The 15,969-nt window shown below is 47.8% G+C and overlaps 1 protein-coding gene across 2 annotated transcripts in view; it reads left to right on the top strand.

The window, feature by feature from the left end:
- MMADHC (metabolism of cobalamin associated D) overlaps positions 1-11,070 on the top strand; it is a 29,265-nt gene extending 18,195 nt beyond the window's left edge. For both annotated transcript variants that reach the window (XM_069732901.1, XM_069732902.1), the window contains exons 6-8: positions 166-296; positions 9,796-9,882; positions 10,621-11,070. In XM_069732901.1, the coding sequence (XP_069589002.1) occupies positions 166-296; positions 9,796-9,882; positions 10,621-10,815 (413 nt within the window). In that variant the 3' untranslated portion in view covers positions 10,816-11,070. The remainder of the gene's footprint in view (positions 1-165; positions 297-9,795; positions 9,883-10,620) is intronic.
- The last annotated feature ends 4,899 nt before the right edge of the window (positions 11,071-15,969 follow it).

Genomic DNA, 15,969 nt, shown 5'->3' with positions numbered 1-15,969 from the left:
AAGTGGTTCAGAAAACTGTTCTTGTGCGAGCCCCTCCACTCCCATCTTTTCTGTACACTTTAATGGCTCCTAGTATAAACCTTGAGATTAGCACGTGTCGGCGGCTCGCTTGCCCGATCCTTAGCTGCTTTTATATATATTTTTTTCCATTATTATGTATCACAGATTTTGCATCGATGTTCCCCGAAGTCTCCAGCAGCAACTTAATGGTATTAACGGTCACACAGAAAACAGTGAACGACATGACCATGTGGAGCGCGGAGGTGGAGAACGAACGGGAATCCATGATGGAGAAGGTCAGTGTGTCTCGTACATGATGGCGTTATAAGAAGAAAAATGAGGTTCTCCTGTGCAGCCAAGAGTGCAAAGATGGCAGCCTTGGGGTGGGGAGGGGGACTTCAGCTGCCATGATAAGGTTTTGGTTCCCGCACAGTGGCATTGCATGGCAGGCATGTGTGCGAGCTTGTGCCGTGGCAATTATCTCATTTAAATGACGCTGTGATTGACAGCAGAATTTAAGTGGTTAAACAGCAGTGATCGGAGCAAATTCTGGTCGCATCTGTTACAGGCAGCACTGGAATTACCATGCCGCAAAAAAAAACCCCAAAAGCAATATACAGCTACTATAACGGAAAAATAGACCCGAAAGAGTTATCAGACGCCGCTCACGTCCCGATGCCGCGTCATCTGCACGTAACCTGCCAGAAAGCGCGTGCGATAACCTGCAGAGTCACTGTCCTCACCGCCTCTCCCCTCCCAATGCAGACGTGAAGAGCACCTGATGGCCTCTTTAACCCATTTCCAACCTGAGACGTATCCATACATCCCTGTGACACGGGCCTTATTGACCTGGGACATATGGATACGTCCAGGCGATTATACGCGCACAAACACTATGCGCGCGTGATCGCCACCGGGTGTCAGTTGATTCTGACAGCTGACACTCAGCCCCTCTGCCGTTGAATCAGAGACTCTGCAACATCATCGCGGGGTCCCGATTGTTGTCATGGTGACCCAATGTCATCATGTTGACATTGGGTCACCAGAGCTAGCAAAGTTGCTAGATCACGCTCAGAGCATGATGAAGCAATTTTATCTGTCAGTGCAGCGCTGATATTTTTCATAGCACAGTAATGCTGCTGCATCGCTATGCTATACATGCGATCAGCCTGAAAACAATGATAGTCCAATAGTGGGACAAAGTAAAAAAAAAAAAAATTTGAAAACTATTTAAAAAATAATAAAAAAAAATTAAATATATTGTGCCCAGGAACAAATATTGTTATGAAAAGAATATATGTACTCATTGTATATGTGTGCGTGTATGTATATATATATATAAATATGTTATAATATCTATCTGTATACACCCACACACACACACAATAAGAGTACGCATATTTGGTATCACCGCTTCCGGAATGACCCGACCTATAAAACTGTCCCATTAGTTAACCCCTTTAGTGAACACCATAAATAAAAAAAAAACAACGCTTTATGATCATACCGCCTAACAAAAAGTGTAATAAAACACGATCAAAAAGATGAATATAAATAGACATGGTACCGCTGAAAACATCATCTTGTCCCACAAAAAAACAAGCCTCCATACAGCTGTATCAGCAGAAAAATAAAAAAAAGTTATAGCTCCGAGAATAAAGCGATGCAAAAGTAATTATTTTTTTTATAAATTATTTTTTATTGGGTAAAAGCGCCAAAACATAAAAAAAGATATAAATGAGGTATCGCTGTAATCGTACTGACCCGAAGAATAAAACTGCCAAAGGCTTGGTTCCCATTGCGTTAATGGGAACGCGCTAACGGACAGGGTTGCACGGCGAAATTAATGCCGTGCAACGCGTCCGTTAGCGCGCCCATTCACGGCAATGGGAACGCACAGCACGCGCTAGCGACACACTGGTGTTTCCTGGCGCGCCGCGGACGCTGCTTGCAGCGTCCGAGGCGCGCCCGCGGTCCGTTCCCCGCTCTCGCAGATCGGGGATCTGCGAGAGCGGGGACGTTACCGCGACCCCGGGACACGGCCACATTAAAAACATTGCGTTAGCGCAACCCGCTAGCGCTAAACGGGTTGCACTAACGCAATGTGACCCTAGCCTTACCAATTTTGTGGAATGACATAAAAAAAAAAAAAATTCCTGAATTGCTGGTTTTTGTTCAATCAGCCTCCGAAAAATCGAATAAAAAAAGTGATGTGTCTGAAAATGGTCCCAATAAAAATGTCAACTCCACCCGCAAAAAAAAAAAAAAAGCCTTGAGTTGACTCTGTCGGGTGAAATATGGAAAAAAGTATAGCTCTCAAAATATGGTGGTGCGAGTTTTTACAATAAAAAGTGTCTTTTAGTGTGTGACAGCAGCCAAAGATAAAAACCCGATATAAATCTTATATCGCTGTAATCACACCGACCCGAAGAATAAAGTCATGTAATCAGTTATACCATATGAGGCATGGCATAAAATAAATAAAACCAATTCTTCACCTTCTGTGGATTTTGTTGATTCTGCCTCTTAAAGATCGCAGTAAGGCTCGGCGCACATTTATCCTGTGCTCTTCGCTGTGCGCTTGCACCAGAGTTTCAGTGTAAATCTCTGAAATACGTGATTCACGTGGAACCCCCTGCAGAAGATCCACTATAATGAGGCAGATGGAGGCACTGCGGACGCTATAAGACCTGTGATCTGGCGGTGTCTGTCTTTTTAGACAAGTATAAAAGCGCGGTCGACCACAGTTTTGTGCTCTTCTGAAAAGAAAGACAACGCTGAACAGAGGCCAGACGGAGTCCAGCGTAACTCTGCTGCCTCACTATAGTGAATGGATCCATCGGGGGTTTCATCTGAATCATGTCACTCGGAGATTTAGACGGAAATCCCAAAGTATGTGATCAGCGTAGAGCGCCGGATAACTGTGATCGCAAACATTATGTAAAAGGTATCCATGGTTACGACCACTCATGTAGTGCCAGTTAATTAGTTACTTAGTATTTAGTGATCGTAATCAAGGATACCTAAGCTACTGCAATGCCCTGCACATGGGGTAAGCGACATAGCGAATCAGAAGAACTATACTACATTTCTACTTGAAGGTATTTGCTAATATTATTATTACACCTACTACATATTGGGATAGGATCTTGGAGATTGTATACCGCTTTAAGGGGTTAAAGCCTGAAAATCACTCCAGCAAAACCAGACAAGAGGTTTAGCTGTGTTTTATTTTTCCTCTTCTCTTTCTTTCCATTGATTTTAATGACGTCGTCTTTTCGGCTTGAGCAATAATGTAGAAATTGACGTTGCCTGAATGTGCGGTGCACGGGCGCCTGATTCTACTATGTGATACACTTTGCTGTGAGTAGACGGCTGCTGTGCGTATCCGGCATCACACCGTCCTGACGGCCGTGAGCTGCTGATGCATTATCTGCATTTCTCCACTAAGTGTCAGCGTTCGTTCAGTCCACACGGCGTTCTGCTAAAGGCTCCCGGTGCATTGTGATCTCTATGAAGCCCCCTCAGGAGGCTCCTGGTGCATTGTGTTCTCTATGAAGCCCCCTCAGGAGGCTCCTGGTGCATTGTGATCTCTATGAAGCCCCCTCAGGAGGCTCCTGGTGCATTGTGTTCTCTATGAAGCCCCCTCAGGAGGCTCCTGGTGCATTGTGTTCTCTATGAAGCCCCCTCAGGAGGCTCCCGGTGTATTCTGTTCTCTATGAAGCCCCCTCAGGAGGCTCCCGGTGCATTGTGTTCTCTATGAAGCCCCCTCAGGAGGCTCCCGGTGCATTGTGATCTCTATGAAGCCCCCTCAGGAGGCTCCTGGTGCATTGTGTTCTCTATGAAGCCCCCTCAGGAGGCTCCTGGTGCATTGTGTTCTCTATGAAGCCCCCTCAGGAGGCTCCTGGTGCATTGTGTTCTCTATAAAGCCCCCTCAGGAGGCTCCCGGTGCATTGTGATCTCTATGAAGCCCCCTCAGGAGGCTCCTGGTGCATTGTGTTCTCTATGAAGCCCCCTCAGGAGGCTCCTGGTGCATTGTGTTCTCTATGAAGCCCCCTCAGGAGGCTCCCGGTGTATTCTGTTCTCTATGAAGCCCCCTCAGGAGGCTCCCGGTGCATTGTGTTCTCTATGAAGCCCCCTCAGGAGGCTCCCGGTGTATTCTGTTCTCTATGAAGCCCCCTCAGGAGGCTCCCGGTGCATTGTGTTCTCTATGAAGACCCCTCAGGAGGCTCCCGGTGTATTGTGTTCTCTATGAAGACCCCTCAGGAGGCTCCCGGTGCATTGTGTTCTCTATGAAGCCCCCTCAGGAGGCTCCCGGTGCATTGTGTTCTCTATGAAGACCCCTCAGGAGGCTCCCGGTGTATTGTGTTCTCTATGAAGCCCCCTCAGGAGGCTCCTGGTGCATTGTGTTCTCTATAAAGACCCCTCAGGAGGCTCCCGGTGCATTGTGTTCTCTATGAAGCCCCCTCAGGAGGCTCCTGGTGCATTGTGTTCTCTATGAAGCCCCCTCAGGAGGCTCCTGGTGCATTGTGTTCTCTATAAAGACCCCCCCAGGAGGCTCCCGGTGTATTGTGTTCTCTATAAAGACCCCCCCAGGAGGCTCCCGGTGTATTGTGTTCTCTATAAAGACCCCCCAGGAGGCTCCCGATGCATTGTGTTCTCTATAAAGACCCCCTCAGGAGGCTCCCGCTGCATTGTGTTCTCTATAAAGACCCCTCAGGAGGCTCCCGCTGCATTGTGTTCTCTATAAAGACCCCCTCAGGAGGCTCCCGGTGCATTGTGTTCTCTATGAAGCCCCCTCAGGAGGCTCCCGGTGTATTGTGTTCTCTATAAAGACCCCCTCAGGAGGCTCCCGGTGCATTGTGTTCTCTATGAAGCCCCCTCAGGAGGCTCCCGGTGCATTGTGTTCTCTATAAAGACCCCCTCAGGAGGCTCCCAGTGCATTGTGTTCTCTATGAAGCCCCCTCAGGAGGCTCCCGGTGTATTGTGTTCTCTATAAAGACCCCCCCCCCCCCCCCAGGAGGCTCACGGTGCATTGAGTTCTCTATAGAGACCCCCTCAGGAGGCTCCCGGTGCATTGTGTTCTCTATGAAGCCCCCTCAGGAGGCTCCCGGTGTATTGTGTTCTCTATAAAGACCCCCTCAGGAGGCTCCCGGTGCATTGTGTTCTCTATGAAGCCCCCTCAGGAGGCTCCCGGTGCATTGTGTTCTCTATGAAGCCCCCTCAGGAGGCTCCCGGTGCATTGTGTTCTCTATGAAGACCCCTCAGGAGGCTCCCGGTGCATTATGTTCTCTATGAAGCCCCCTCAGGAGGCTCCCAGTGCATTGTGTTCTCTATGAAGCCCCCTCAGGAGGCTCCCGGTGCATTGTGTTCTGTATGAAGCCCCCTCAGTTCTCTATGAAGCCCCCTCAGGAGGCTCCCGGTGCATCATGTTCTCTATGAAGCCCACTCAGGAGGCTCCCGGTGCATTGTGTTCTCTATGAAGCCCCCTCAGGAGGCTCCCGGTGCATTGTGTTCTGTATGAAGCCCCCTCAGGAGGCTCCCGGTGCATTGTGTTCTGTATGAAGCCCCCTCAGTTCTCTATGAAGCCCCCCCAGGAGGCTCCCGGTGCATTGTGTTCTCTATGAAGCCCCCTCAGGAGGCTCCCGGTGCATTGTGTTCTCTATGAAGCCCCCTCAGGAGGCTCCCGGTGCATTGTGTTCTGTATGAAGCCCCCCTCAGTTCTCTATGAAGCCCCCTCAGGAGGCTCCCGGTGCATTGTGTTCTCTATGAAGCCCCCTCAGGAGGCTCCCGGTGCATTGTGTTCTCTATGAAGCCCCCCCAGGAGGCTCCCGGTGTATTGTTCTCTATGAAGCCCCCTCAGGAGGCTCCCGGTGCATTGTGTGCTCTATGAAGCCCCCTCAGGAGGCTCCCGGTGCATTGTGTTCTCTATGAAGCCCCCTCAGGAGGCTCCCGGTGCATTGTGTTCTCTATGAAGCCCCCTCAGGAGGCTCCCGGTGCATTGTGTTCTGTATGAAGCCCCCTCAGTTCTCTATGAAGCCCCCTCAGGAGGCTCCCGGTGCATCATGTTCTCTATGAAGCCCCCTCAGGAGGCTCCCGGTGCATTGTGTTCTCTATGAAGCCCCCTCAGGAGGCTCCCGGTGCATTGTGTTCTGTATGAAGCCCCCTCAGGAGGCTCCCGGTGCATTGTGTTCTGTATGAAGCCCCCCTCAGTTCTCTATGAAGTCCCCTCAGGAGGCTCCCGGTGCATTGTGTTCTCTATGAAGCCCCCTCAGGAGGCTCCCGGTGCATTGTGTTCTGTATGAAGCCCCCCTCAGTTCTCTATGAAGCCCCCTCAGGAGGCTCCCGGTGCATTGTGTTCTCTATAAAGACCACTCAGGAGGCTCCCGGTGCATTGTGTTCTCTATAAAGCCCCCTCAGGAGGCTCCCGGTGCATTGTGTTCTCTATGAAGCCCCCTCAGGAGGCTCCCGGTGCATTGTGTTCTCTATGAAGCCCCCTCAGGAGGCTCCCGGTGCATTGTGTTCTCTATGAAGCCCCCTCAGGAGGCTCCCGGTGCATTGTGTTCTCTATAAAGACCCCTCAGGAGGTTCCCGGTGCATTGTGTTCTCTATGAAGCCCCCTCAGGAGGCTCCCGGTGCATTGTGTTCTCTATGAAGCCCCCTCAGGAGGCTCCCGGTGCATTGTGTTCTCTATGAAGCCCCCTCAGGAGGCTCCCGGTGCATTGTGTTCTCTATGAAGCCCCCTCAGGAGGCTCCCGGTGCATTGTGTTCTCTATGAAGCCCCCTCAGGAGGCTCCCGGTGCATTGTGTTCTCTATGAAGCCCCCTCAGGAGGCTCCCGGTGCATTGTGTTCTCTATGAAGCCCCCTCACGACGTCTGTGGCTCTTTGCTCCAGACTTTTTGTTCTCTGAGACATTCTATGAGGAAACAGTTTGCAGCATCGTCATGAAGTGAGATCCCCGGATCAAGCCCCTTTTGTTTCGCCGGCGACTTGTCTGTGGGGCGCGTTCTGGTCCGTTGCATTTTCTGCTGTAATGTGGTCTAATTCCGCATTAATTGTCATATTTCTCAGCTCATCACCTCCCTGTCGGCTCCAATCTGGCAGCAGCGATTGTGTCCTGCTTGTTAGACGTAACCTGCGGTGAGGTTCCCCAGAGCGGAGGCTTCTCCACATAATGAGGCCACGTTACAGCCGCGCCGGACCCGCCGCACTCGCGTCACATGAGATAATGTGTTTATTACGTGACTGTCAACCTAGATCTAGAGCGTGCAGAATAATCCATTCTGGCGGGTGTACAATCAACTCTTCTCCAGAATTTCCCTCCATCCTTGTATATAGGAGGGATTGAGATTATATATAATCCTTTATTATTTGTTTTCTGTGCTCAGCTTGTGCTTATACACAGAAGATCATCTGAACGGGCAGGGATGCACTGTAAAGCATGGTGGACAGGCAAAGCCAGAGCCTGAAATAAATGGGAAGATTTTAGACCTGTTACTACACATTGATTATGTATCGATCATTGACTATAGCTGTGATATTTGCTGCTCCAAGATTGGGAAATTTAGGGAGGGGGAGTTATTGCCGCGTGCATCTGACAACTGGTCAAATAATTAAAAAATGTGCACCCTCACAAACTTACATTATTTATAGCACAAATATGTTTGAAATTAAACCAGTTTGCAAATGATCTTAATAAAATATCTATTATTGTGGCTATACAGCTCTGATTTCAAGTGATGTGTCTCCATGGTTACAGACAACAGTTAATCCCAGTGTAGTCTGATCTGGCAGCCTGCCTAGTGACTGTGCGTCTGTGGGGGGAATCGCCAACTGACAGTGGCTGTGCGGGAAAGGCCGCCAATTGAGATCCCTCTGCGGGGAAGGCCGCCAAGTGAGATGCCTGTGCGGGGAAGACCGCCAAGTGAGATGCCTGTGCGGGGAAGACCACCAAGTGAGATGCCTGTGCGGGGAAAGACTGCCAAGTGAGATGCCTCTGCAGGGAAAGACCGCCGAGTAGTGAGGTGCCTCTGCGGGGAAAGACTGCCAATTGAGATGCCTGTGCGGGGAAGACTGCGAAGTGAGATGCTTCTGCAGGGAAAGACTGCTGAGTAGTGAGATGCCTCTTCAGGGAAAGATTGCCAAATGAGATGCCTCTGCGGGGAAAGACTGCCAATTGAGATGCCCCTGCGGGGGAAGACTGCCAAGTGAGATGCCTCTGCGGGGAAAGACTGCCAATTGAGATGCCTCTGCGGGGGAAGTCCGCCAAGTGAGATGTCTCTGCAAGGGAAGTCCACCAAGTGAGATGCCTCTGCAAGGGAAGTCCGCCAAGTGAGATGCCTCTGCAAGGGAAGTCCGCCAAGTGAGATGCCTCTGCAAGGGAAGCTCACCAAGTGAGATGCCTCTGCAAGGGAAGTCCACCAATTGAGATGCCTCTGCGGTGGAAGTCCGCCAAGTGAGATGCCTCTGCAAGGGAAGTCCACCAAGTGAGATGCCTCTGCAAGGGAAGTCCGCCAAGTGAGATGCCTCTGCAAGGGAAGTCCACCAAGTGAGATGCCTCTGCAAGGGAAGGCCACCAAGTGAGATGCCTCTGCAAGGGAAGTCCGCCAAGTGAGATGCCTCTGCAAGGGAAGTCCACCAAGGGAGATGCCTCTGCAAGGGAAGTCCGCCAAGTGAGATGCCTCTGCAAGGGAAGTCCGCCAAGTGAGATGCCTCTGCAAGGGAAGTCCACCAAGGGAGATGCCTCTGCAAGGGAAGTCCGCCAAGTGAGATGCCTCTGCAAGGGAAGCTCACCAAGTGAGATGCCTCTGCAAGGGAAGTCCACCAATTGAGATGCCTCTGCGGGGGAAGTCCGCCAAGTGAGATGCCTCTGCGGAGGAAGACTGTCGATTGAAATTCCTCTGTGGGGGAAGACCGCCAAGTGACTCTGCAGGTGGGTGGGGGGCACCAAGTGACAGTGCCCCTGCGCAAAGTTTGCTTGTAGTTTGTTACCATGAGGACACATAGGTCAACACAGGTGCTATGAAAAAAAAAGAATAGATGCAAAGTTACTCCACATGGACGTGACATTTTCATTCCTTTTCATGACTTCTTTAATGTGGAGAGTGAGGCTCCTATGACCCGTATAAGATACTCTGTTACCTAATTCCAAGGCGTAAAGTGTTCATCATCTTCTCTCTCACTCCAAGTAAAACCACAAGTCTGGGAACGTTTCCAGCAGTGAAGTTTGACTACATGTTGTATGATCAGATGTAATCGCGTCGGTTGCTTTATTTCTCACTGGTTACTGTTCTGGGTGATATTTACTCTGTGCTTTATACCTGGCGTCTCCTGTGTGGCCGGACGCCTAGCGTCTCCTGTGTGGCCGGAGGCCTAGCGTCTCCTGTGTGGCTGGAGGCCTAGCGTCTCCTGTGTGGCCGGAGGCCTAGCGTCTCCTGTGTGGCCGGAGGCCTGGCGTCTCCTGTGTGGCCGGAGGCCTGGCGTCTCCTGTGTGGCCGGAGGCCTGGCGTCTCCTGTGTGGCCGGAGGCCTAGCGTCTCCTGTGTGGCCGGAGGCCTAGAGTCTCCTGTGTGGCCGGAGGCCTAGCGTCTCCTGTGTGGCCGGAGGCCTAGCGTCTCCTGTGTGGCCCGGACACCTGGCGTCTCCTGTGTGGCCCGGACACCTGGCGTCTCCTGTATGGCCCGGACACCTAGCGTCCTGCTGCCGATACTACGAGAATAGACATTTTACGTACAGTCCTTCCAGGCTTTGCTGGCTCAACGGCAATTAATGTGTTTTCTTTTCTCCATTTTCTAGTTTATTAATGGTGCTAAGGAAATCTGCTTCGCCCTGAGATCAGAAGGATACTGGGCGGACTTCATTGACCCATCATCGGGGCTGGCGGTGAGTGACCGTACAACCAGTCCTACTCCACCTTCTCACATGTTCTTTTCTTGTTGCAAATTACTTTTTTTTTTTTTTTGGACAAATGTAAAAAATGTTGTTGTAGAAAGCGAGGAGGGGGGAGATGCAGCTGCAATGGCTGATCTCTGAGACTACATGCTGTGAGAGGGGAATGGGAGCCGAAGCGAGAAGATCATGGCTAATGTCACGCCTGGAGAGCCTGCCCAATTACAGGGGGTGTTTGTAATCCACTTATATTGCAGTGAGTGGCTCCTTCCAAGTTTTCTGGAGTGCAGTCATACATCCTCGCTCTTCTGTTCTGATCCGGCTATGATTATATCTCGTCAACCGGACACTTGGTGTTCTGAGCTTTCCAGAACTTCCAGCCCTGCGCTGTCGGCAGGATGTCATCAATGACGTCCTGTATTGGGGCGGGTGGGCTACATCGGTATGTGTGCGACTCATGCACACATGAAGCTGACCGCTTTGGGCACAGGCTCTAAGAGCAGTCCTAATGAATATGGAGAACAGTGAAAAACATATTTCATTTGCATCCATTTTTTTTTTCTACAAAAACAGAAAAATAATTTAAGTGCACCAATATATCATGCAGTTGCTCTGCAGTATGACTGCATGCTTCTGAATCCTAACAGCGTGCGGTGTGCACGCTGTCAGGATTCACCGATAATGCTGGTGAGAGAGAGGTTGTGTTTTTACACTTGTTCTCGTTTCCTTCAGTACTTTGGACCTTACACAAACAACACTCTCTACGAAACCGATGAACGTTATCGACACCTTGGATTCCGAGTGGAGGACCTGGGCTGCTGTAAAGTGATCCGCCACAACGTCTGGGGAACGCACGCGGTGGTGGGCAGTATATTCACCAATGCCCCGGCTGGGAGTGACATCCTGAGGAAGTTAGGGGACCAATGAAGCGGAGCTTTACCATCCAGCCATTACCTCTATACTTGATACTTCGACTCTGTGACTCGTAGAAAGGAGGGAGACGTTCTTCAGACGAGGAACTGTGCAAATGTATTTAACATAAACCTATCATTTATTTATCAGGAGAAGGAGCACCGATTAAAGGATGATCACTGTAAATTTTGTGATGGGTCCCTCTCTTACTGCTTGTAAAATATGTGAATCTCAAAGACGATCCTTAGTAAAAAAAAAAAAAAAAAAAAAGTGTTTTACAAATTGTTTTTTGTGTATTAATGTTGTATGCCTTCAGTTTGTAAAGAGACAACAAACAAATCTTAGAGAAAAAATGGTCTGTCCTCTAAATCGTTATTTTGTTTTATCAATTTTTAAATTTTTTATAAAGCAGGTTTTAAAGCAAATACCTTCCAATCTTCTGTAGAGCGCACCTGTAGGCAGTGTCCTTGTCAGTACAGACGTAATGACTATTAGAACCAACACCTCTAAATACAGTAGATAACACTTAATTTACAATAGGTGGTCACAGCTCACCTCCTCCTCCTGTACAATGACTGATAACACCTCTATATACAGTAGATAACACAGGATCCACCATTCACAATAGGTGATGTCACAGCTCACCTCCTCTGTTATGATCAGGTGACCTTGGAGCAGAATGAAAACTTTCACTGGAGTAGGTGGTAACTATACTGACCGCAAATCCTGATCTTAACACCGCAACTAGAAGTAGCCGTGGGGTGTACCTAACAAACCCTAGACACCTCATCAGAGCCGGAGGACTAAATACCCCTATAGATGGAAATAGGAAATCTACCTTGCCTCAGAGCAGAACCCCAAAGAATAGGCAGCCCCCCACAAATATTGACTGTGAGCAGTAGAGGAAAAGACACACGTAGGCAGGAAACCGGATTTAGCAAAAGAGGCCAGTCTAGCTAAAATAGGAAAGTATAGGACAGGATACTAAGCGGTCAGTATTAAAATCCTTCCAAAAATATCCACAGCAGAAAATACTAAAACTCCACCATCTAACTAAAGATATGGAGCGTATATCTGCAACTCCAGAGAATCCAACAAGACTGAAAAAACACTGACACAGTCTAAGCTGGACAAGCAAAAACAAATGAATAGCACAGAGTATAAGCACACAGCTTGTGTGCCACAGAAAAAGAAACAGACACTTATCTTTGCTGAATTGGCAGCTAAGCAGGAGAAGCCAGAAAGTGATCCAACACTTCACAAGAAACATTGACAACTGGAAAGGACTAATGAATCCTGCACACCTAAATATCCCAGTCAGAACTGCAATCAGCAGATACACCTGGCCAGGACTGTGACTCAGAGACAACTGCATTCCCACCTTCAACCACTGGAGGGAACCCAAAAGCAGAATTCACAACACTCCTCCTCCTGTACAATGACTGATAACACCTCTATATACAGTAGATAACACAGGATCCACCATTCACAATAGGTGATGTCACAGCTCACCTCCTCATCCTGTACAATGACTGATAACACTTCTATATACAGTAGATAACAGGATCCACCATTCACAATAGGTGATGTCACAGCTCACCTCCTCCTCCTATACAATGACTGATAACACCTCTATATACAGTAGAAAACACAAGATCCACCATTCACAATAGGTGATGTCACAGCTCACCTCCTCCTCCTATACAATGACTGATAACACCTCTATATACAGTAGATAACACAGGATCCACCATTCACAATAGGTGATATCACAGCTCACCTCCTCCTCCTGTACAATGACTGATAACACCTCTATATACAGTAGATAACACAGGATCCAACATTCACAATAGGTGATGTCACAGCTCACCTCCTCCTCCTGTACAATGACTGATAACACCTCTATATACAGTAGATAACACAGGATCCACCATTCACAATAGGTGATGTCACAGCTCACCTCCTCATCCTTTACAATGACTGATAACACTTCTATATACAGTAGATAACAGGATCCACCATTCACAATAGGTGGTCACAGCTCACCTCCTCCTCCTGTACAATGACTGATAACACCTCTATATAAAGTAGATAACACAGGATCCACCATTCACAATAGGTGATATCACAGCTCACCTCCTCCTCCTGTACAATGATTGCTAACACCTCTATATAAAGTAGATAACACAGGATCCACCATTCACAATAGGTGATATCACAGCTCACCTCCTCCTGTACAATGACTGATAACACCTCTATATACAGTAGATAACACAGGATCCACCATTCACAATAGGTGATGTCACAGCTCACCTCCTCCTGTACAATGACTGATAACACCTCTATATACAGTAGATAACACAGGATCCACCATTCACAATAGGTGATATCACAGCTCACCTCCTCCTCCTGTACAATGATTGCTAACACCTCTTTATACAGTAGATAACACAGGATCCACCATTCACAATAGGTGATGTCACAGCTCTCCTCCTCCTCCTGTACAATGACTGATAACACCTCTATATACAGTAGATAACACAGGATCCAACATTCACAATAGGTGATGTCACAGCTCACCTCCTCCTCCTGTACAATGACTGATAACACTTCTATATACAGTAGATAACAGGATCCACCATTCACAATAGGTGATGTCACAGCTCACCTCCTCCTGTACAATGACTGATAACACCTCTATATACAGTAGATAACACAGGATCCACCATTCACAATAGGTGATGTCACAGCCCACCTCCTCCTCCTGTACAATGACTGATAACACCTCTATATACAGTAGATAACGCAGGATCCACCATTCACAATAGGTGATGCCACAGCTCACCACCTCCTCCTGTACAAGGACTGATAACACCTCTATATACAGTAGATAACACAGGATCCACCATTCACAATAGGTGATGTCACAGCTCACCTCCTCCTGTACAATGACTGATAACACCTCTATATAAAGTAGATAACACAGGATCCACCATTCACACTAGGTGATGTCACAGCTCACCTCCTCCTGTACAATGACTGATAACACCTCTATATACAGTAGATAACACAGGATCCACCATTCACAATAGGTGATGTCACAGCTCACCTCCTCCTGTACAATGACTGATAACACCTCTATATACAGTAGATAACACAAGATCCACCATTCACAATAGGTGATATCACAGCTCACCTCATCCTCCTGTACAATGACTGATAATACCTCTATATACAGTAGATAACACAGGATCCACCATTCACAATAGGTGATGTCACAGCTCACCTCCTCCTGTACAATGACTGATAACACCTCTATATACAGTAGATAACACAGGATCCACCATTCACAATAGGTGGTCACAGCTCACCTCCTCCTCCTGTACAATGACTGATAACAACTCTATATAAAGTAGATAACACAGGATCCACCATTCACAATAGGTGATATCACAGCTCACCTCCTCCTCCTGTACAATGACTGATAACACCTCTTTATACAGTAGATAACACAGGATCCACCATTCACAATAGGTGATGTCACAGCTCTCCTCCTCCTCCTGTACAATGACTGATAACACCTCTATATACAGTAGATAACAGGATCCACCATTCACAATAGGTGATGTCACAGCTCACCTCCTCCTGTACAATGACTGCTAACACCTCTATATAAAGTAGATAACACAGGATCCACCATTCACAATAGGTGATATCACAGCTCACCTCCTCCTCCTGTACAATGACTGATAACACCTCTATATACAGTAGATAACACAGGATCCACCATTCACAATAGGTGATGTCACAGCTCACCTCCTTCTCCTGTACAATGACTGATAACACCTCTATATACAGTAGATAACACAGGATCCACCATTCACAATAGGTGGTCACAGCCCACCTCCTCCTCCTGTACAATGACTGATAACACCTCTATATACAGTAGATAACACAAGATCTACCATTCACAATAGGTGATGTCACAGCTCACCTCCTCCTCCTGTACAATGATTGATAACACCTCTATATACAGTAGATAACACAGGATCCACCATTCACAATAGGTGATGACACAGCTCACCTCCTCATCCTTTACAATGACTGATAACACTTCTATATACAGTAGATAACAGGATCCACCATTCACAATAGGTGGTCACAGCTCACCTCCTCCTCCTGTACAATGACTGATAACACCTCTATATAAAGTAGATAACACAGGATCCACCATTCACAATAGGTGATATCACAGCTCACCTCCTCCTCCTGTACAATGACTGCTAACACCTCTATATAAAGTAGATAACACAGGATCCACCATTCACAATAGGTGATATCACAGCTCACCTCCTCCTGTACAATGACTGATAACACCTCTATATACAGTAGATAACACAGGATCCACCATTCACAATAGGTGATGTCACAGCCCACCTCCTCCTCCTGTACAATGACTGATAACACCTCTATATACAGTAGATAACACAGGATCCACCATTCACACTAGGTGATGTCACAGCTCACCTCCTGTACAATGACTGATAACACCTCTATATACAGTAGATAACACAGTATCCACCATTCACAATAGGTGATGTCACAGCTCACCTCCTCCTCCTGTACAATGACTGATAACACCTCTATATAAAGTAGATAACACAGAATCCACCATTCACAATAGGTGATATCACAGCTCACCTCCTCCTCCTGTACAATGACTGATAACACCTCTTTATACAGTAGATAACACAGGATCCACCATTCACAATAGGTGATATCACAGCTCACCACCTCCTCCTGTACAATGACTGATAACACCTCTATATACAGTAGATAACACAGGATCCACCATTCACAATAGGTGATGTCACAGCTCACCTCCTCCTGTACAATGACTGATAACACCTCTATATACAGTAGATAACACAGGATCCACCATTCACAATAGGTGATGTCACAGCCCACCTCCTCCTCCTGTACAATGACTGATAACACCTCTATATACAGTAGATAACACAAGATCCACCATTCACAATAGGTGATGTCACAGCTCACCTCCTCCTCCTGTACAATGACTGATAACACCTCTATATACAGTAGATAACACAGGATTCACCATTCACAATAGGTGATGTCACAGCTCACCTCCTCATCCTGTACAATGAC

Source organism: Ranitomeya imitator, chromosome 7 (assembly GCF_032444005.1).
Source record: "Ranitomeya imitator isolate aRanImi1 chromosome 7, aRanImi1.pri, whole genome shotgun sequence".
Lineage (NCBI taxonomy): Eukaryota > Metazoa > Chordata > Amphibia > Anura > Dendrobatidae > Ranitomeya > Ranitomeya imitator.
Note: the sequence above shows the minus strand (reverse complement) of the source record. Positions and strands in the feature narration are given on the sequence as shown.